At 47.3% G+C, this 22583-nt stretch overlaps 1 protein-coding gene across 1 annotated transcript; it reads left to right on the top strand.

Annotated features, from left to right (window-relative positions):
* Nucleotides 1-1586: 1586 nt before the first annotated feature.
* Nucleotides 1587-12325, top strand: LOC119381323 (uncharacterized). The gene is made up of 4 exons (XM_037649210.2): nt 1587-1843; nt 4141-4314; nt 8469-8600; nt 11723-12325. Exons 1-4 carry the CDS (start codon nt 1775-1777, stop codon nt 11930-11932), a joined length of 585 nt encoding a protein of 194 aa, XP_037505138.2. The 5' UTR covers nt 1587-1774; the 3' UTR covers nt 11933-12325.
* Nucleotides 12326-22583: the final 10258 nt, after the last annotated feature.

Here is a 22583-nt window from a genome sequence, read left to right as displayed (position 1 = left end):
GGGCTGACAACAAAGAACTAAAGACTAGAAGAAAGGATCGTGGGGCATCGGGCCGGCGCGGACCCATCCCCCGGCTGTCTGCAGCTACCGTGAAAATGCGAGTCTGCTTGGTTGCTGTGTCGCGGTTTCTCGGGAACGTGACACTACGGGGAGGATACGCCGAGGTACGGCTCGATGACATACTGAACAGACAGCGAACGGGACTCTCGCCATACAGCGAACACAGGTATCCTAAACTAGCCGGCGCCAGCATTGTTATCGGAGAAATGCTGCACCGCTGCCTCGATCGGTCGTGAGAACGTGCCGACGATGCAGTTTCTAGCTGACGAGGCAACACTCGAACGGCTGCCACTCTCAACGGCAACCGGCGATGGTCAGAAGCACAGAAATATTCACGATTTCGGCACTGCGCATGGTGAAGAAAACGCAACCACGCAACTATGAGCAGACGAGCTGTCGGTGAGACCGGAAATGCTGATATTAATGTTTGTTCGGTGTTTTAACGGCATAACACAATATAAACATACATATTATCTACTTATTGAACTCAAAATTAACAACGAAGGTAATAATGAGGGTGTTATCGTGATCATAACATCAGCCAATGGTCGAACTGCCGACAATCGCGTCATATATTGCGGACTAATACATCATTTGTCGAGATAAGAGGGGGCGATTTTCAGCTGACTTTGAGAATTTATTGTAAATTCCAGGCCACTCGCTCCGCTATAATATTTGGCTCGCGTGTTCTCGGGAGCCTCGACTACCGATTGGCAGCGCTTTTTGACCCTGCTCAAAAAGTGTTGCAGGGCCCCTTTAAGCGTTACGATAAATGCCCACCGCTCTACTATAGACCTTTTCACAGACGGCTCCCTGGGCGCCGCCATAATCCTCTCTGGGCTGCGCTAAAGAGGCGTGACCCCCCAAAAGTGCACTGCCGAGGCTGTGACGTCACCCTTTGTACTCCCGCGCACAGCCCAGCACGGCGGCGTTTTTTTCTCTCCTGTGAAAAGGTCTATACACGTCCATATGGTGACGCTTCAACGTTTCGTCAATGCAACTGTGACGAGTAGGACACGATGAAGGGTCAGCTTTTTATCATCATTTACGAGCTCGTCAGATGACTATAAGTCCAATTACAATCGTGCGTCGAGGGCATCGGAAAATTGGGGCACAGTCAAACCGCACATGATGTGCAGAGCTAAAGTAGGCTAACTGCAGAAGTAAGTAGCCGGAAATATCTGGCAGTGAAGAGTAGACTAGAAGTAATGTATAACAGAGGTAGCCACCAGTAAAGTGTATATCAGGAATAAGTAACCGGAAGTGAAGAAATTGTAACTGGATGTTACAGCAAAAGAAACGCGTATCGCAAGTAGTTTTAAAAGCTCACCAAAAGTAAGCTATATCAGGAAGTTGTCAGCGGTGGCCGTTGACAAAATTCGAAGTGGAAACCGTCAGTCAGTTGTAGACCAGATGTGATGTTAAGAGCAAGAAGGAGTGCCCGGAAGTCACTGTGACGTAGAGAAAGGGACATGCCGGAAGTTGGGCACGATTCGGGAGTCAGGTAGCGGAGAGGGGTAATGAATTTGAGGGGTAGGCGCGACGGAAGTTATCCATTGTCGTCATCAAATCTGAATCCAGTCCTGGTAATTCTGTACCAACTTGCTTTTTAATTATTTCGTCCCGAAACAGCGATCTCCGTTTCACGCCGTACCTGTTCATCTCGTTCGGTCACTACCGACGCGGCGACAACTTCCGCACGAACTGCGCAATTATGCCCCCGACACGCCACCCGGACGACAATCCGCCGGACGCAGTCTATCAGGACTACGACTTCGACTTGGTTGGCACAATTCTTTTTTTCTTCTTTACTCTGCTTTCGTACAGTGGCGGACACCTTCGGTAAACAAGGACGTTCGATTATCTCGCAATAAGCTCACCGCTCTTTTACAAATTACCTGATTAAAGTATATGTTCAGGGAATGTTAATTGCTGGAGTCAACGTTTCGATAAGTGTACTTGTCTTGGTGCGCTTTTCCGTTTTCATGTTGCCGAGTTTATATATAGGCTGAGGAGCCGCTGCATCAGCTTGAAGTTAAATGGGCGGTGACACTGTCACCGAACAATTTGCAGGTTTAAGCGAAAAATAGAAGTAGAGGGTCTATTGTACCTATATATATAGTAGAAATGCACTGTACAAAACTATTTCAGTACAAAATAAGCTTTAGAAGTCGCCGACTATAAATCCCGCCCACTTCCGGCGTCCACCATTTCGCCATGCTGTGTGTGACGTCATGTGGTGGATGGAGCGGATCCGTCGTCTTTTAACCAAAGCTTCAGCCACTGCAACTCGTTCAGTTTCAATGCCAAGCGGAAGAAAGCTGAAATGAATGGATTGCCCAGGCGCAGCTTACCAGGGAAAAAAATCGTTCGCCGAAATGCGGACGATTGCACAGCAAGCGGCTTGTTACGTCACGGCTCGCGTGTGCGCCAATACTGCCAGACTCTCAGGCCACTTGCGTGTTTTTAAAAGTATTCAGTTATAAATATAGTGTTCGACCAAAGGCGCAAAAATTTCAACAGCCTGTTTGTAAAAGCACAATGATTAACCCACGTGCTTAGCACGGATTATGATAGAAAATTGGGTGTCACGGCCCCTTTAAACGAGCATCAGTTGTCTTTGAAGAATACGTATGCGTATTCAATGCGGTCAGTGCAACTGCTCGCCTTTTTTAGATAAAACTAGGATTTTGCGTAGTCGTAAAGACCTGTACACGAGGATGGTGGTTGAGGCAGCGAAAATTGATAGGAAGGGTGACGGGTGCATCAGCCTGCTTCGAATATCGCCGCAGGAAATAAACCGCAGAGTACAAAGTTTGCTTTGCAACGAGTGTTCGCTGTGTTTTTCTTCATTGTTTGCTGGTTCGCGGTGTCCGCAACTTTTCGTCAGGTATTTAAATCGGTTGTGAGTCATATTAATAATATCTGGGGTTTAACGTCCCAAAACCAGGATATGATTATGAGAGACGCCATAGTGGAGGGCTCCGGAAATTTCGACCACCTGGCGTTCCTTAACGTGCACCTAAATCTAAGTACACGGGCCTCAAACATTTTCGCCTCCATCGAAAATGCAGCCGCCGCGGCCGGGATTCGATCCCGCGACCTTCGGGTCAGCAGTCGAGCGCCATAACCACTAGACCACCGTGGCGGGGCTCGGTTGTGACTCAGCGCTCGTTTAATGTTCAACATTCCTTCCACTTTCTTCTCGTTCTATTGAGTTTTGTTTTCATTAATACAAGCGTACCAACTCTCCAATCTTTCCATCCTTCTCGGGATTGTTAACACCTACGCTGCTTCTTTGTACCTGAAGGATGACAGAGATGCTTCGGAAGATGTCATAATAGATATAGACGGGTACAACTTTAGAAGGCGGCGGCATTTCCTCCTCAAAGGCGGATGAACGCAAGCCTGCACCAATTTTGGTATGTTGCGAACAATTTGCTATGTATTTGTTGTTTAATATTTTTGTAAAACGGGTACAGAGGCCTTTTGTCATGTATTGCTATACCTTCAGTTTCTGTATCCTTTCTTGGTGTAATTTAAGAAAAATAAAGAATCTGAAAGCGAAAGTGAAATTGGTGCGCAATCCAGATTGACGTCACCAGCCGGAGGACTCGTGACCCCGCCATCGGAGAACGTTGCCGAGTGCATGAGCGGTACTATTCTTTCAGACGCGGAGGTGATCGGCTGCCGCGCTTTGGCCATCTGGGCGGGGCCTCTGCAGGCTTCTCAAGTTGTATCCGACTATAGGCATGTGCTTAGCACTTATTAATAGGATAATCTGGCTGCGCTGCAGTCGTTGGACAGATGCTTATGGGATATATATACTGTTGTCTTCGGGCGTCGTTGAAAACACGAGGCGTAGTAAATAAGAAAGATAATTTACTAAAACATAGAAATAACATGCCACAGAGGCAACACAACGCCACACAGGCGAACACGCACGAGAGTCTCCCTCGTCAACGTCGTCTTCTTCTTCCACTGCTCACACCAGCACGCGCGCTGCTCATAGAGGCGCTAGCGATGTGTTAACAATACACACCTAACATTTATTAACAAAACAATTCGTGTACTGTGCAGTCGACGCCCGTGTTCAGTCTTCGAGAGCTCTACGCCATGGGCACGGACACCAGAGGCCTCGTGTCCGTAACGTTGAAGGGGCGTTGGGCAGAGCCCCAGTTCACCAACGACGTGGACTTCTTCAAGCCCTGCGTGCCTGACATCAACATCGGATCGTTCGGCAGATACGCCGAAGTAAGCGAACATATAGCGTATACATGCTCGGAAATCTATGGTTGAAACTTACCACTGTAGTTATGAACTTACCGCTGTCGTGAAGGACATGAACTTTCGCTAAGATGTTAATGCTAAGGAAAGTTAGGCACTCTACCTTGATGAAGTTTTCAATGCGTATCATTTTATATTAGTAGTAAACCGGTTTTTTAGGTGCATTTTCTTGGTTCTTCTCTAAATAAAAAAGAAAGCTAATTTTTCAGAGCTCTAATAGCGGAAAATAGCAAGTCAACTACAGGGTGTGTCCAGATAAGATCGAACACGAGGTCCCGGTCACTCATTCCAGATTTTGATGAAACTTGCTGTAGGTCTAGGCGTTACACCCAGAACAGCGGTTTCGAAGTAAGTTTTGTGAAAAAAAATTTTGTTCGCCTGAGAAAAAGTACAAATTTTGGCCGCGAAACATTTTCCCGCCAATTTCGCGATTTCTGAATTTTGAGCGCGCCTAAAGAAAAAACGGCGCACTTCTTGGTCACAATATTTATTCCCCTCAAAGAAGAAGCTAAATACAGTCTTATGAGTCCATTATTTTTCTTGCTTGTCGAAGCTTTTTTTGAAGAAAAAGAAATCACAAACTTGGCAAATCTCGCGAAGTACCTGTACTTGAGGAATTTATTGCTGGGAAAAAAGTTAAAGTGAGGATAATAAAAATCAGTACATATCAACTCTGATACTTTCGCTCTCTTTTAAAATAATTTTCGTGGTTTTGTCACGCTCCAAGTGCTTTACCAAAAACGCCGAACTTTGAAAACAGTTTTCTTAAAAAACCCATTTACATTTTTTTTAAATCCCTCTGAAGTCAAGGACGTCATCTATCATTGTGCATAAAAAAACGTTGCATTATTTTGGTTGCTAACAAGTTATAATGCGTCGAATGTGACCAAGTCAGCCTAGCGGCCGCGTCGTTCGTTATGTGCTGAAACTCGGATATAAGTTGTTCAAAATAATTATACTTGACATAATCACAAATATGTAGCTCCACACTAACAAATGCGCAGCCAGGTGTCATGGTTCTGGAAGCTTTGTCTTGCGATCAGCCGCCCGAGTCCGGGCCTTCACAAGGCTCGCACCCGCCACCTACGAGGCCTTGACTACCGCCTCGGTCGACCACCCGACTTAACGCGCTGCACGCACGGGCCTTTGCATCGACCGCTCCTGGCCTTTATCAGCGAAACTGAACTCTTTCTTTTTATTTAACTTATGCCGTAGGGCATACTGGCGCCAATAAAAAAAAAAAAAAAGAAACCCGCAGTAGCGGCCGCTCTGTTGCGGGCGCTCACATTACATTAGTGCCGCTTCGACTGCGGATGAGCTCCGCTTGCGCGCCAAACTACGCTCAGAGGACGAAAGAGAGAAGGAATGCATCACTATGAAAGTTAAAGGCTGTTAAGTGCCAATAAAAGCCATAATACGCAACTAAAACTCTGCCGGTAATTATGCAGTGCGCGCCTCTCACCTAGCTGTAACAGCGCGTTCCCTGCTCACGCGCTCGCCCCGAGAAAGATCGCGGCCGGGCTACCGGGGCTAGAGCACTGCACGGGCCCGGGCAGGCCCGAAAGCCCGGGCCCGGCCCGGCCCGCGGGCCGGGCCGGGCCGTCCGAAGCGTTTTCCGGCGGGCCCGGGCTGGGCTCGGGCTTGAAAGTGCGGGCCCGGGCCCGGGCTTGAAGCCGCGGGCCTGGGCCGGGCCCGGGCTTGAAGCTGCGGGCCGGGCCGGACTCGGACCCGCTCTTTAAAAGGCGTAAGTCGGGCCTTCGAGCACACGCGAATGTTATGCATTCCATGGTCTAAGGTTGTGCCAAGCTGAAGTGACACGTATATATATATATATATATATATATATATATATATATATATATAGACAGCACTAACAACGGGCCAGATCACGGTTGTTCCCATGGGAGGCATAAAGATTTCGGTCTTTTATTCGAGGTTGACACATACGGTACATTTCATTTATATTCCTTGGTATTACGTGCCAAAACCACGATATGATTACGAGGCACGCCGTAGTGGCGCCGGATCAGTTTTGACCACGTCGAGTTCTCTAACGTGCACCTAAATATAAGTATATACACGGGTGTTCTTGCATTTCGCCCCCACCAAATTGCGGCCGCCGTGGCCGCGGGAATCGCACCCGCGTCCTAGGACTTAACAGCGAAACAGCTTAACCGCTGAGCTACCACCGTGGGCAAAGCAACATTTCGATGCATGTACACACCGGACTTTCCGTCCGATCGCCCGCTACAAAGCGCATGGCATCATTAATAATCATCATCAACTAATATCCTCTAGCGGGCCCGGGTCGGGCCTGGTCATGAACAAGCGCGCCCTGGATTAGTTTAGTAATGAACGCCCGGGCCCGGGCCGGGCCCGGGCTTGGAACGACGGGCCAGGGCCGGGCTCGGGCTGGGTTCGGTCATGTACGCCCGGGCCCGGGCCGGGCCCGCGCTTGGAACCACGGGCCCGGGCTGGGCTCGGGCTTCATAAAGCGGGCCCGGGCCGTAAAATCCGGCCCGTGCAGTGCTCTAACCGGGGCGGCACGACGCGCTTTGCGTTTCCCTCTAGTCCAGCCGTGGTGTTCAATCACATTTTAATGTGCCGCGGGATGGCGACCAAGTTCTGCGTCCAGTATGCGACGCTCTTCTGGCTATCACACTTCGTTCTCTGATTACGCTTTCACCGTTAAATACTACAGCTACCACAAGGGTTTGTCTAATCATTTATCATGGACGTTAGTCGCCGGGATGGAAATGTATCACCGATCATCAAAGGGGGTGCAGCCTTGTTAAACGGTCCTATAATAATATTATTATCTGGGGTTTAACGTCCCAAAACCACGGTGTGATTATGAGGGACGCTGTAGTGGAGGGCTCCGGAAATTTCGACCACCTGGGGTTCTTTAACGTGCACCTAAAGCTAAGTACTACATGGTAAAGGGTGCTATAGCTGCCAGACATCAATATACATTGTGCAAACTCTCGTATATCAATTCAGTTACTTCTGTAAGGGTACGCTTTGCTTTCGTGTTATTCCAATTCCTATGACGGAGGGATCAACCATCTTTTTTGATAAGCGCTACTTGTCAAAGCACTTTCTAATCGACTGCAAAACGACGGCGAAGCTAAGTAGATGCACCGTCACGCTCTTCTGACTCGACCTCACAACAAAACGAGTGATGCGCGGGGGGCAGACCACTTGGACAGACGCACCTGGCATCTCAGCAGACGATATGTTAAGTTTTCATCATCCAATAGAGTGCTGTTATTTCCATAAATAGACAATGCGTACTTTCGAAAGAAAAACAAGCGTGTTTGTTTTCAAGTGTTGTAAAAAATAATTCATTGTATAGTGATGCCAAATCTGAACACAAATGTAGAGCAGTGCATACATTGGTGGTTGAATTTGTCCAGGTTTTCACTTCCAACTTTTTGTATTAAGTTTTACGAACAAAAGAATGAAAGAAGTTTTAATGGGAGATACTTTCAGATCACCCTCTAGGAATATACTAACAAACTCTATGGTCGTGGCAATTTTCATCAGAGATTCCGACATCGCTGCTTAGCGGAAGCCCATATTTTAAGTAGGAACAACGAAACTTCAGTTTTCGATATGCGTGGACTAGCACAGACAAAGTACTTAAGGTTACATAAGAAACCAACTTGCACGACTCTCTTACAAATGCGGTTGATAGGCACGCCGCGGTATTGCGGGCGTAGCTTGTATTTATTCTTAGGGTGTGACCGACTCTAATGTAAAAGTGTAGTTAGCCGGGCCAGTTGATATGGATTCATGGTTATAATCGGCGCTTGCTCTTGCCATTCCTTCCTGTTTGCGTCGTCTTGTTTTTTGCGCTGCTTACTACCATGTAAACGTATACCATAAGTGTTACCAATTTGACATATGAACCAAAATTACTAATATTGAAAGAAAACAATTCCTATTACGAAATTTTTGCAGAATTTGAGTGAAAATTCCCTGGACTCGTAAACCAGCACTTGCTACTCTTTAACTAAATCGGTTAGTAATGCGTAACCGTTGCGTAATGACGCCAAGCGAGCCCAGCTTTTTTTTTAGCGCCTCGACGTTATTCCTTCGTGATGCTTTTATTCCTTCAGGTGTGTCCCGGTGGAGGCGCTCGGTTCGTGGCTCACTTGAACTACTCGACCGAGCACCACGCCGTCATAACCTACATCGCCAACTTGCGGCGGACCTTCGTCTACGACAACGAGAGGGCTTTTGCTGAAAAGGTGCGAATAAGTCTTTTTTTTTTTTTCGAGCCTTGTTATGACTCGCAAATTTCGGTGGTTGTGTCGTACGCGAGAAACCCGGCGACGGCGAGCGTGCAGAAATGCGGCCCTCGAAAGTACGCCGGTCACATCCGTATTTGTATGCGCAGTTTTCAAATAACGGAGGCTCTCTCGGTCATGAAGTTGACGGCGATCAGCCGTTTCTTATATGCAAATCTGATCTTTTATGTAGTTCACTTCTCATTTCAAGTTGCCACGTTTCATTGACCCCTCGGTACGAACGCATTACCGTCGTTGTTGCCTGTAGCAGCTGAAGTGTTCCACTGCTAAGCACGTGGACGAAGGTCTAATTCCCGGCATGGAGGAAGGAAAAAAGTAAGAAAAATTGTACCCGTCAGGCGCGCACGCGCTAAACTTCGCTTGCCGCCATTTTCCCGAGAGGGCAAGTTTCTCCTGAAATGTTGTGTACGCGAACTGCGATGACGTATGCAGATATTGTTCGCGTCTTCAATATCTTGAACAGAACACTGATGGGCTAGTTCGGTTCTACATATTGTGAGGCTGGGCGAGAATAGCTGTTAGCAGCGGAGGCTCCTCGTTTCTTCTGTTGTGTTGTGCATATTCTTGCGCTGGACATCACACATTCAATCTTTTTTTTTCCACGTGAAGGTCGTAATATTCAGTAAAGTGAGAAGTTGGTCGAGTTGGTAGTTGTTCATGAAGACTGAGGGTCGTAATATGTTAGTCATTATATATGCCCTGCATTCAAGCCCGTTCTCCTATAAATCTCGGCAAGAGATCGGCAATATTTTCATATAAAGAATAAAATAAAACATTTTCACCGGCGGCAGCCGCTGTATTGTGCCCGTTGAGTTCTTATATTAGGTTGGATTAGGTTGAGTTGTAATGGGCTTGGTTGCACGAACATGTGGGGTCAAGCTGCATGCCCCGGTGATGATCACTGCATATGTACAACATGATATAGATAAGGAAGGTTATGCTTAATCTTGCGATAGTGATTATATGATCTCTTACGACGGGATTTTGCCGTCACCGTCATTTCCCGCATAATCTCCAAATCGATAACATCACCCCCGCGCGTCGTATGCTCTATACCCGCGAGGAAAAGCGCGCGAGCGCTGGAGACGAATGTGACTGAAACAGGTGAAACGAGCCGGTCATCTCCGTCGTACGAAGGACACATGAGATAACATGGCCCCGCGTGCGAGGCCTGCCGCCGATTGCTCCTCTAGCAGAGAGGAAACGCTCCGCCCGCTTTTGTCGCGGGAATGAGCGTGAAGGGACGGCGGGGGAGGGGGGGGGGCTGCGTTGGGAACTTTGATCACTTTGAACTGGGAAATTTGATCACAAGGGCACGATCGCTGGTGCTGGCGCGCGCGCTATCTCGGAAGAAATCAGCAAACGGCCCGCTTATACATCGCGTTGTGACTACAACGCGAAAACCGCTTGGCTCTCTGGAGCTGCCATATTCCCTTACGCCAGCGTTTTGTCGCGTTACGCGAGATCGGCTCCAAATGAGTTAGCTGCTAGCCTTGCTTCATATAACATTACAATTTGTTGCTATCGCAGTCACTGCTTCGACCTTGAGGCGAAACTGTGATCCTTTTTTTTTTTTTATAAACTGCACGCGCCGGTTCTTTACCGTACCATTTTACGGTAAAGTGATGAAATGAAAGCAAAATGAAGTGGTCGCATATACTCTGACAGCAAATGTAACATTACAGTTGCGTTCAAGCCCATAACCTTATACGCTACCTTGTTATGAATTTCAGTCAGTGTGCGTCCATTCTATTGTATCTGTTAGGTGCCATCAAGTGAGCGACGAGACCCGGGACACGATGACACTATGGGCGCCAGTGAGATCTACTTAATACAGGCTTTTATTAGGCTTACCCACACGTTTCCCTTTGGCCCGAAGGATACCTTCAAAACATCTCTTGCACGGAGAACCTCGCTTAGTTTCTACAGCGCGACTGGACGCGGACGGAGAAGGAACACGCAAACACACACACAGCGCTGACTTTCAACTGGAATGTTTATTTTTCATATGCACGTGACGCTTATATAGACACACGCGAGCAGGTGCACACAAAACAGGAAACAAAAGCAGGAACCCAAACGCGCATGTTCTGCCGCAATCACAACCAGTTGCCACCAACCTAGAGTGACGAATCCAGATATCTCTTTTCCTTATCTGTTAGAGACAAGGATGGCATGCTGACACATGTATCATTCATTTTATCTATTTCATACGCTTCAATAATTTCTCTAGTCAATCGATCTCTTGCCCTGTTGAGAATACTAGTTTTATCAAAATGGGAAAACAGCCACATCTTTGGCAGTGAATGGCAAGGTGTCCGGAAATAACTTTCGTGACATTGTACTTGTGTGTGAATCACGTGACATTGACATTGTGTGTGAATCAAAGGTTGCGCGAACATAAGTACAATGTCACGAAAGTTATTTCCGGACACCTTGCCATTCACTGCCAAAGATGTGGCTGTTTTCTCATTTTTGATAAAACTAGTATTCTCAACAGGGCAAGAGATCGATTGACTAGAGAAATTATTGAAGCGTATGAAATAGATAAAATGAATGATACATGTGTCAGCATGCCATCCTTGTCTCTAACAGATAAGGAAAAGAGATATCTGGATTCGTCACTCTAGGTTGGTGGCAACTGGTTGTGATTGCGGCAGAACATGCGCGTTTGGGTTCCTGCTTTTGTTTCCTGTTTTGTGTGCACCTGCTCGCGTGTGTCTATATAAGCGTCACGTGCATATGAAAAATAAACATTCCAGTTGAAAGTCAGCGCTGTGTGTGTGTTTGCGTGTTCCTTCTCCGTCCGCGTCCAGTCGCGCTGTAGAAACTAAGCATGAACAACCAACTAGCCCGCCAACGCACTTTAGTCACGGAGAACCTCGATTTTTTATACCTTACTCTTTGGCTAGCCTTAATTTCCGCTCCCTCGAGCAGGCAGCCGTCACGAAATGACCGAGTGACCGGTCTAATGATTCTTCGGGATTAATATCGTGTATGACTGAGATAGTGGTTTGTGATTCCATATGACGTTTTCGTTCTTCCTCGTTTTTCATGTGCAGTTGTGTAGGGCAAAGGCGCTAGGCACCGACGTGGCGTTCGGAATCGCCGTCTACGACCTCGATTTTGACGACTACGAGGACAAATGCGCCAGCCTGAATATGTACGGCGCCCACAGCCGCCTGAAGGCGTTGAGGATGATAGTGGATTACTTCAAGATGAACACAACGTCTTTCAACGAGACTGCCTGCAGGACTTACGTGACGACCTAAGGCGGCATCACCGTCGTCGTCGCCGTGTTCGACCGGATTACGCGAGAAGTGCGGTGAAATAGAGCGGTGGTGGTCGTACGTGTCGTCATTTTTAAGACCATGTCTTACACCCACTTTCTGTGAAGGTATATGACGCCCACGATGATCACGATGACGTAGACGATAACATGCGGACCCAATTTAAGCTGTCCGGACTTTAGGTCTTCCTTAGCTAGCTTCGATATTTACTCGCGTGCTGTCTACACTGGCTTTCGTGCTCGCTCGCACACCGCCAGTAACAACTAATGTTTGCTAGCGTTTTATTATCTTTATCAACTATTAATTGTAATGAACTAGTGTTGGCCCAAGTACACCTAATGCTAGCAAATGCGGGCAAGTGTTGGACACTGTTGCCCAATAGCTGCAGAGAAGCTGAGGTTAGGGCTGTTTGGTCATGCGGAGCTACTGATTTGCAGCGCGCAACTACGCACGGAAAACGAAAAAAAAATAAATAAAAAACGTGCCTAAATAGTACAAGCGCGAACTAGTTGTGTAAGTAAGAAGGCGAATAGGTTTCTCTCATAGCTTGTAACCTTCACACGCGCCGTGTTTTTCAAATAGGCTTTCTCCTCGAAATTAAAAAGATTGGATCCTTTGTTTCATATGCTAGACGCCCGTTACAACAATTCGTTTGCTTTTCTTACGATTTGATTTATTTTTGCTATGCTGATTGGTGTAGGATAACGGTGTTTATTTTCCATTTCTTCTACCTATAATCCTTCCCATCTTACGAACTTCTAAATAATGTGCCATTCGGTCCTCCCTCCCAAATAAAACTCTTTCATTACCTCTTATGATAGTTGTTCTGTGTATCTATCTATCTATCTATCTATCTATCTATCTATCTATCTATCTATCTATCTATCTATCTATCTATCTATCTATCTATCTATCTATCTATCTATCTATCTATCTATCTATCTATCTATCTATCTATCTATCTATCTATCTATCTATCTATCTATCTATCTATCTATCTATCTATCTATCTATCTATCTATCTATCTATCTATCTATCTATCTATCTATCTATCTATCTATCTATCTATCTATCTATCTATCTATCTATCTATCTATCTATCTATCTATCTATCTATCTATCTATCTATCTATCTATCTATCTATCTATCTATCTATCTATCTATCTATCTATCTATCTATCTATCTATCTATCTATCTATCTATCTATCTATCTATCTATCTATCTATCTATCTATCTATCTATCTATCTATCTATCTATCTATCTATCTATCTATCTATCTATCTATCTATCTATCTATCTATCTATCTAATTTTGGTGTGGTCTGGTCTGGTCTTGTGTAGTATAGTCTAGTCTACGCTAGTCTTTTGTCTTGTCTTGTCTGTATATAATTCCAGAGGTGTGGTTTGTTGGGCTAGTTGGTCACACATTTGTAAATGGGAAAAACAGCTCGGAAGGAGACAAGCACAAACAAAGGAACACACTGGACGTGCGCTGAATAACAACTGAAGGTTTTATTGCATCATCGCAATATAATGAAAAATTGACGGGAAAACAACGGCACGAGAAATTTCAACCCTTCATCACGATAAAATGAGCAGAAGCTGTCAGTCGAAAGATTACAATTGTGCAATTCCAACACGCGAATACATTAGGCACATGCGATATAATCTAACTCTTCTTTGCTTAGCGTTACGGATGGTTCGCATACGCGGGCGTCGTCCCTTCGTTTCATAGCAAAGGCCTCGGCTATCAGACGACTGTACATGCTAGTGTATGCTCCTATGACCTTGCATTTTCCGAAATATCGTGCGCGGCACTCCACTGCAGCACGTGCGGGTGCACGTGCTGCAACCGCTCGGAGCGATGGTAATGTCGATGAACGTTTAACCGATTGAAAGTGTCCAGCAAAACGATTGATCGTCCTAGATATCCACCTTTTATTTACTCGACTTAATGCATTAAACCCTTTCGAATAATCTATTTAAATTCAGCGACAGCAGTGGCGCGCAACTTCTAAAATCGTACTAGAATGCGGAGGTAGACCCGCGACTGTGATGCTGAAGCGAGTGCACGGTGGGCGAGCGGCACTTTGCTGTCATTTTTTTTTATAGTCTGAAGTAATGGCGCAGCCGTCGAAGTCAAGCACCTCCCCTCTCATCCACGTCACAGTACTTGGTGTGACCATTAGGTCGCGCAGTCACTCTTGGCTTGCAATCTCTGCGTGGAAACATATCCTAATTGTCCTTTTTGCGGAATACGTGAGACAACGCAGCACTTTCTCATTTCCTGCAAGAGGTACTCTACCTTGCGCAAAAATACCTTAGGTGTCGTTTTCCGTCTGTTTAGATTAGAACTAAATAAACAAAATGTACTGTCTTTCGGGGCTTTTTCTCTTGGCCACAGTGACGGGAAGATTGCTGATGCATTGCAGGAGTTTCTTCAGGTTCAAAAAGGTTCAAAAAGATTTAGATTATAAAATTTACCTTTCGAAATTATTATTTCTATTTTTTTTCCCGAAATTATCGGTTTTATTGATTCAATTCTATTCTATATTATTATTATTAGTAGAATTATATTTCTAATTCATTTATACTTCTTTCGTATTAATTAAACAAAGTTTGAACTTCAATTTCAATTTTGCCTTTAAAAACTAACCGGTTCTTGGCCAATCCCCCAGTGTGGGTGTGAGCCACAGCTTCCAGGGTCTGCTCTACTCTACTCTACTCTATATCCTCCCTGTGTTCTCTCGTATTGGTCCAAACTGTATCGGTAACATAATAGTAAGGCGAAAGCCTTAGATTCCTCATCAAATGCGAAAACTGACCGTCGACGGTGTCGGCGTTCTACGTCGCCGCGACAACACGAGTGATGAAAAAAATCATCACGCGATGACGGCATCTGACGTCACATGCCGTCACAATTTGCGACGTCGTCATGACGTAACATAATGGGCGTCAGATGATGACATCATTACATGACGTCGTCGACGGTGGACCGACCACGGAGGCAGTGAAAAGCCAGGTGAGGTGGAGAAAGCTTGCGGAAGGGGGCGGGGGACAATGAGGAATACATCGACTGAGAAGAAAAGGAAGACGACTTTCGCCTTCGAGTCGTCTTAGGCGAGTGCGTAAGGTACCCTGGGCGAGAGAGGGAGAGAGAGCATATTATTAGCGCCCGTCACAGCGTAAGGTGAAGCTTTGGGCTAGTTAGTTTTGCATTATAAAATAGTAACGGCGCGATATTCTACACGGGGACACACAAGAGACACACAGCGCTTGTCTGTGTTGCTTGTCTTGTGTGTCCCGGTGTAGAACGTCACAGAGGTGAGCGGGGTGAGACGCAGCTCCCCCATCAATCGTCTACACCCCCCCCCCCCCCCAAACACGTCGGCTGGAGTCCGTTGGTTTCCGGCGGCGGCCTGGGCTTCACGGATGACTTGTTCTTGGTGTTGTTCTTCCTGGCTGTGGAGTGAGGATTCCCATGGCTCTTTATTCCCATTTAGACCATTTAGCACTGGGCAAGCCCAGAGCATGCGATCTAGGGTTGCTATGCCTTTTCAGTTTTTCAATTTGGAAGAGGGCACCTCAAGAGGCCATTTGCTTAGGATATACTGGTTTGGGAATGTATCAGCGCGCAGTTTTCGCCAGATTACTTCTTCCTTCTTTTTGAGAGATTTATGGGGAGGACGGAGGCCTCTCCTGCCTATTCTGTATAGTGTTTTAGATTTTCTCTGCATGTGGTTAAGTGTCGCTTTTTAGGCAGGGAGTAGTCGGCCAGCGCGGGGGCCAGAGGAGTTAAGCGCCATCCCAGAAGAAATTGCCAACAGGTTAAGAATACCCTCTGTTCCCAGAAACATGCACCCCATACACAATGAGGAACGCAGGAGTATCGTAGTCAAAACACTCCAAAGCTCCCTCTTCCAAACCAAGGGGTAGTGTACACCGATGCGGCAAAGTACCCAGAAGGGTACTACGCAGCTGTAGAAGCGAGTGACAAAGGCGAGCAGAGTGTGACGTTGGGCGAGTTGGTACATAGCTTGATAAAACATTTGTGACACAACCGAGACAAGCAAGAAAACATGAGAAGACAGGATAGGGCCCCAGACCTTCAACTAGTTTATTTTCCTCACATCACCCAAATATATATGTTTCCAGATATGCGCACAAAGAGAGGGCGCAGCGCAAGCGACGATCACAGCACAATAAGAAACCCATCGCACAGCGCTATCTAAAAATACGCATTTATTCTTGTACAAAAAGATCGAAGGGACACCAGGGACACTGGCGCATTCATGCCCCTTCTTCTCTATGTGATATGCCTCAAGTAGTACTTCACGTGCAAACGTTTTCCTGCTTCTTCCTATCACACGAGTTTCTCCGAACATACTATGTCCCAGTCGCAGTTTCGGTTTCAAAGAGCACCGAGCTAGGCAGCACTACTTCCGGAGGCCGGTTAAACACAGCTGGTCACGTGACCACGCAAAATTGGGACGTAGGTGGCGCGCGAGAGCGGGTGGGGCTAGAGTTACTGTATATGCTCCCTACGGGAGCAGAGTTGCGCATAGGTCCGCCATCTTCCCGCCGAGGCGTCCACGTTAAGCAGGAAAGCCACTCCTGTCTAATGTAGGAGCCGGCGCGGCTCAGCGGCTCCGTGTGCTTTTCGCTCGTTCATAACGCGTCGCTGGAGCAAATACTTTCGCTTCGAAGAAGAAAAAAAAGGAAAACTCGTACAAGTGATGAATTTAGATAAGACTGGTTCTATAACTAGTTCGATGGAAGTCACTATAGGAAGCAATATTTTGTTTTAGTTGTTTTAAATAGCAAAGAGGAAAACTCCGGCAGACACGATTCTGGATAAATCTATAAATCGTCCTATCGTCCTCGTCTCGTCACGCGCAGCGCAACAAAGAAACCATGAACGACCACCAACTAGCCCAATTCATTGCTCGGATAAATTAAGTTCAGGAAATTTCTCGTTTAACGTAGTTTTTGACGCAGCGCTTCGCAAGGTAAAGTAGTTGGCACGAGAAAATAATGAGTGTCAATAAAACAAGTGCAAAATTATATCCCTCGGTGTTTTACAAATAACAAAATAGCTAACGAGAATTTTAAGAAGACCTAGGTACATGTGGCAGGGGTCGAATCCCGACCGCGGCGACCGCACTTTCGATGGAGGCAAGCGCTCGGCATTAAATGTTATCTACATCGTCCCGTTGCCCGTTGTACAGTGTACTCAACACGTTCACCGACAATGAAACACACCTCGCAAGCCCGCGCACAGCAAAAACTAAATTCTCACCACAATAATTCAGAGAACGCGAAGAAGTGCGGAACACCGAAAAACACCAATCAATACAGGGACTGAGAGGGCTTATGCTTTCGCCTTCGAGTCGTCATAGGCTAATGCATAAGGAACCAAGTGCCTTTATTCGGGGAGGGATACAAACTCCTTTTCGTGCATGTATTAGCGTGTCTGCTCTTATATACACATTGGGCGCGAGGCCCACCACTGGAGACGCGGGCGCTACGATCATTGTGACGTGCAGGGTTGGATCACGTGATCTCACGTTGCTCCGGAGAAAGAAAGTGGACGGTTGAACACGTTGCTTTAAACCGCGATTTCTGGCGTTTTCCCTTTTGAGCAGCGTTGTTTTGCTCTCACTTCATGTGTGCGGACCCTATAGAGGCTACACGATCTGGGAAAGTGCAGTCAAAGTTATCGGCAGCGTGGTGTTTTATACTGCTCTGTACCGCAGTGCGAGCCCAGCGTGAGCTTTCACTTCCACCGTTACCCTGCTTTGCAATAGCGTGATACCGCTGTCACCTGACATTCTTTTTTTTTTTTGTTATTTCCAGCTCATGGGGTTCCTTGCTCATAGAGGATGTCTGTAGAAGGAGCCCATCCACTGTGACTTCTTTATGTTGCGCTACAGGCGACAACGACGCCAGCTTCAAACACTGATTCACCTTCTATAACTGTTGGGGTTTCACGTCCCAAAACTACAATATGATTATGAGTGACGCGTTAGTGAAGGGCTCCTGAAATTTCGAAACGCCTCCACGGGGTTCTTTGACCAATCTAAGTACACGGGCCTCAAGCATTGATTCACCGTCTAACAGCAGTCGCGAAGTGTCATACCGATTATCAATGAAGTTGTAGATGACGGACAGCGGTATTTTCATTGAAACATAAAATTGCCAACACAGCTATTTGACCTAGTTCGAATCGGTTCATGTTTATGGAGCACGAAAAAAAAAAAAAACATGGCTGATCCCTCTATCATAGGAACCGGTATAACACGAAAGTGAAAGTGAAAGGCCTCTTCACAGGCGTAGTTGAGCGTTTGTTGTGCAGTAAATTGTAATGTCACGCGAAGAACGGCAAGTAGCTCGAAACTTGCAACGCGCTGCTCAGGCAGGAAGGACGCACGGAAAGAACATACACAGGATGAGCGCGAAATAACACTGTGTCACAGCTCGACAGTTAAAGCGCGCTGCTCAAACGCAAATGAGGACGCACGAAACGAACGCACAAGTATACACAGGATGAGCGCGGACAGTCACAGTTGTAACTTATTTGTGTGTGCGCAGCGCGCTCCTTTCGCAAAAGCAGCCGCTGCAGTGTACGAAGTGACCTTCGTGCTCTCTGTAACTTCAACGCAAACTTGCGGTAAGAGCACAAGACGTACAAACAACCGCCATCACGAGATAAGCGCGCGCGCACTAGCGACCAAGCCCTGTAGAGGCGCGCGCTCATCGCAACGCGTGGGGCGACGGCCTTTAAAGCGCGCCCTTCTAGGGTGCCTTGATGCGCGTTTTGTCCGCTGGGGGCGCACATATCGAGGCACACTACGCCCTTCGAGCTCTTCGCGCCATCCCGCTAGTGATAACGAAAACACGCTGAAGTACCACCGATCTCTGAGTACCGCCACCGGCAAACAGCTCGCAGTTAGTGCCGTTAGTATGGTGAAGAACTTGCCGCCAATGGCGGAGTCGTTTCGCACCGCGCGCTGCGGAGCGAGGAGTCGTAAGTTCGACTCCCGGTGACAGAAATTTTTCTTCTAGATTTTTCTTTGCCATCTCTTAGTCTATATATTTTACAACGTCAAATCGTGACGGAGATGTGCCACCAGGCATCAACGTGAGTGCGCCCACATCAGGTGGTGCTACATCTGCCAAACAACAATAGACATTATATAAGCTCTGATATACCAGTGCACTAAAGCAATCAACTACTTCTGTGATGACACGTTTCACTTTCGTGTTACACCGATTCCCTTGACAGAGGGATCAACCATCTTTTTTTTGGACAATACAGATTTTTTATAAAAATTCTATGACAGCATCGCTCCTGTCGTTTTGGCACACGACACACGATCTCCATGCGGTGGCGAGAACACCTAGCCGTAACTAAAATGAAATTGTGGGGCTGATTAACAATGCTCGCTAATTAACTCTTTAATTATTGACTTGAGGGCAGTTGTTTCTATTACAAAGTTGTGGTGCACGGCAATTTATGACATTTCCATTTCTTAGAAATCAGGAAAGTTGCGCGTAATTCTGCATGGTCATCATCGAATTTTAAGGACGATATCGAAACTGATCGCGCCCGGCGCACAGAAAGTGTGGCCTCTCTGTTACGTAAGACTGGAAGTGCACGTGACGATGAAACGACGAAATTTGAAACACGGCGCGCAGAAGCAGAATACGGTCCATGAAAACCGTCAAGCATTCTGAAAAACCCATAAATATCTGACCAAGTGGACAGAGGTACGACCGCCGCCGTAGCTCATTTGGTAAGAGCATCGGTCGCGTAATCCGAAGGTTGCAGGTTCGGTCCCTGCCGGCTACAAGTTGTCTTTTCGTCCACTTCACTTTCTTCGCATCTATATCACAATTACTACGATACACTTAAAACAGTACAATTAACGCCCCAATACTTCCCTTGCCTTCATTATCTGCTGGTTTTCATTTAACGTTGCGCCAAAAAAAAAGAAAAAAGAACGAGCCCCCAGCATTCTCCACCTACAAGTAGACAGCTTATTCTTTAGGTGCAATGTATGCTGGTTATCTGTTTTTGTCTTAAACTATAAACAGGAGAAAAATACTGTTGCACCTTTCTGCGAGAAAAAAAAAAACGCCAGGCCTGCGGGGAAAACGAAGCACAGTCACAGTGAAAGCAGGAAGAGCGGTATTTCTAGAGCCCGTTGTAAACTCTCTCGGGGCTATTAATACAAGTACACTTACAAGGTACCCACTACTCCATATATCATAATTTTTGTGAAGTTGAGAAGCACCCACTACGCCATTTTAGATGCGAAGTATCTTAAGCGGAGCTCAATCCGGTGGTGGTGGTGGTGGTGGTGGTGTGCGGCGTGACCACCCTTACTGCGCATGCGCATACCCTCTCCACATACCTCCTATCCACTTTCCCTCTCCCCTTCCCCTCTCCCCTCCCCTCTCCACTTTCTCTCCACTTCCCCTCTCCCCTCCCGCTCTCCCATATCCCGCTCCCCTCCCCCTTTCCACTCTTCCTCTGAAACGCGGGCTAGACATGCCGAAATTCTCTCCTGCGCAACGCCGCGATGAGCTCGAGCGCATGCGCGTCCCCCCCCCCTTCTCTCTCCTCTCCTACGCTGCCCCCCTCTCGCCCGCCTGTCGACCGCGTTCCCCGCTCGCCCTGTGAGAATTAACGGCCAGGCTAGATGGAAGATACGACGCGCGTAGCGTCCCTCTTCGCGTTCCACGACGCGAGGTCGGTAGCATGCCCAACGAACGCCAAGGAACGCGATCGTGCAAGTGCTCCGGCTTCGCATCGCCTCATGGTCCCCTTTAGCGGGAGATGGTGTAATTTTTCGTCATTCTACGGAGAAGCGAGGTACCCGCTACAGGCATTATGTGCACGTTGTTGATGCGGCGGCTGACGACGGTGAACAAAAGATGATGATGATGATGATGATGATGATGATTTCCTTTATGCATGGCTCACACCCACTCTGGGGGATTGGCCAAGAAACGATTAATTTAAAGTAGAAGTGGCCACATATGATTTCTATGACTAATGAATTATAGAGTAGTTAGAAGAAATGCATAATGCTAATTTAAAATTCAGAGTTAAAACCCCCTTATTCAATTAAGAATATTTACCACGCCATATCCACGAAGTGAATGATGATTGAGGAGCTGGCTCGGAGATAATCGGGTAAACCGCGAATGCTCCGTACAATTTCTCTACTGTCATATAACGACGTGACACTTTATAGTAGCGATTGTGGTCAGGTTGTTGTCGAACCACAAGCGGTCGTAAACCTTGCAGCTGTGGCCGAACGTGTGGTCGAGGAAATCGCGCTTGAAGCGCGCGTCGGCACCATCAACCTTATAGGTAGCGACCGCTTTCGGCGCTTGGCCGCTGCATCCCGCGCCCGTGCCTCTTCGAGGTTCTCTTGCCGCCTCTTCCGCGCTGCTTCGGCTTCGCGGGCTTATATCTTGGGGACCGCACGACGCTGACGTCTCTCTGCGGCCTGGCGAGCCCGCTCTGCTGCTGCCTTGCGAGCCCTCTGCTCCGCCGCCTTATCTTCTCGTTCATGTTATTAGTATCGAAGCGCACTGCCGGAGTGGAGCGAGTGCCGTATGCTACAGTTGGCTATGCCATATGTGGCTTTGCCTGCGTTATTATTATCATCATTAAGGCTCTCGAAGAACAAGGGGAAGAAGACTTCTCTTTCGCGCGAGCGTGCGTATGCTACAGTTGGCTATGCTATATGTGGTTTTGCCTGCGTTAATATCATCATCAAGGCGCTCGAAGAACAAGAGGAAGAAGACCACTTTCGCGCGAGCTGCGCCTGTAGCGGTCGCCTCTGGAACTAAGGTTACGCTGACGGCGCGGGACTTTGCTGCAGCTTAAAGGGGCCCTCCAACAGTTTGTTTTGAAGCGCCTACATCGCTGCCGACCGCATCAACGCGTAGTGGCGCTCGCCAGAACTATTGCGGGCGGAAATGACGAAGATGAGCGCTGGCCTATGATTCGATAAATGTAACGTTAGAAGCACGGTGTAAGAAAAATAATTTAGGTGTGGACACTCCGCCCGACGGCGCGTCCACATAATGTTCGCCTCTTTCCTCCTCTCGGCCCCCATGTCGCAGCGCCTCCCACTCAACCGCGGCCGGCGCATGTACTATAGAAGACGAGCTGCGTGCGTAGCGTCCGTAACGGCGTTGCGCACGTGAGAAGTCAGCGAGCAGAAAGACTGCTCACGCGCTCTAAGCAAGACGCCGCGCTTTTACGTACGCAACGCAATGTAAGAAGTATAATCCTTTTTATTTCTAACGCCGTGCAGCCAATTCCGGCGTTCGCCGCACGTCGCATTTTTCGGTAGCGAGCACGGTCGCGAGAAACGCGGTATGCGTTCCTTGCTCTAGATGCTAGCGTGCACGGTTAAAAAAATGCAATGAGGTAAAAAAAATGAAGAAAAACGCGCGTTCGCCTCGTCGCAATAGGTTTCTTAAGCCCCCATGTCGCAGCGCCCCCCACGAAACTGCGGCCGGCGCATGTATTAAAGGCGAACATTATCTGGACGCGCTCTCCTTCGCGGCGGGTAGAGAGTGTCCACACCTAAATTATTTTTCTTA

Source organism: Rhipicephalus sanguineus, chromosome 2 (assembly GCF_013339695.2).
Source record: "Rhipicephalus sanguineus isolate Rsan-2018 chromosome 2, BIME_Rsan_1.4, whole genome shotgun sequence".
Lineage (NCBI taxonomy): Eukaryota > Metazoa > Arthropoda > Arachnida > Ixodida > Ixodidae > Rhipicephalus > Rhipicephalus sanguineus.
The sequence above is the reverse complement of the archived record's forward strand: the minus strand, read 5'-3'. Positions and strand labels throughout refer to the sequence as shown.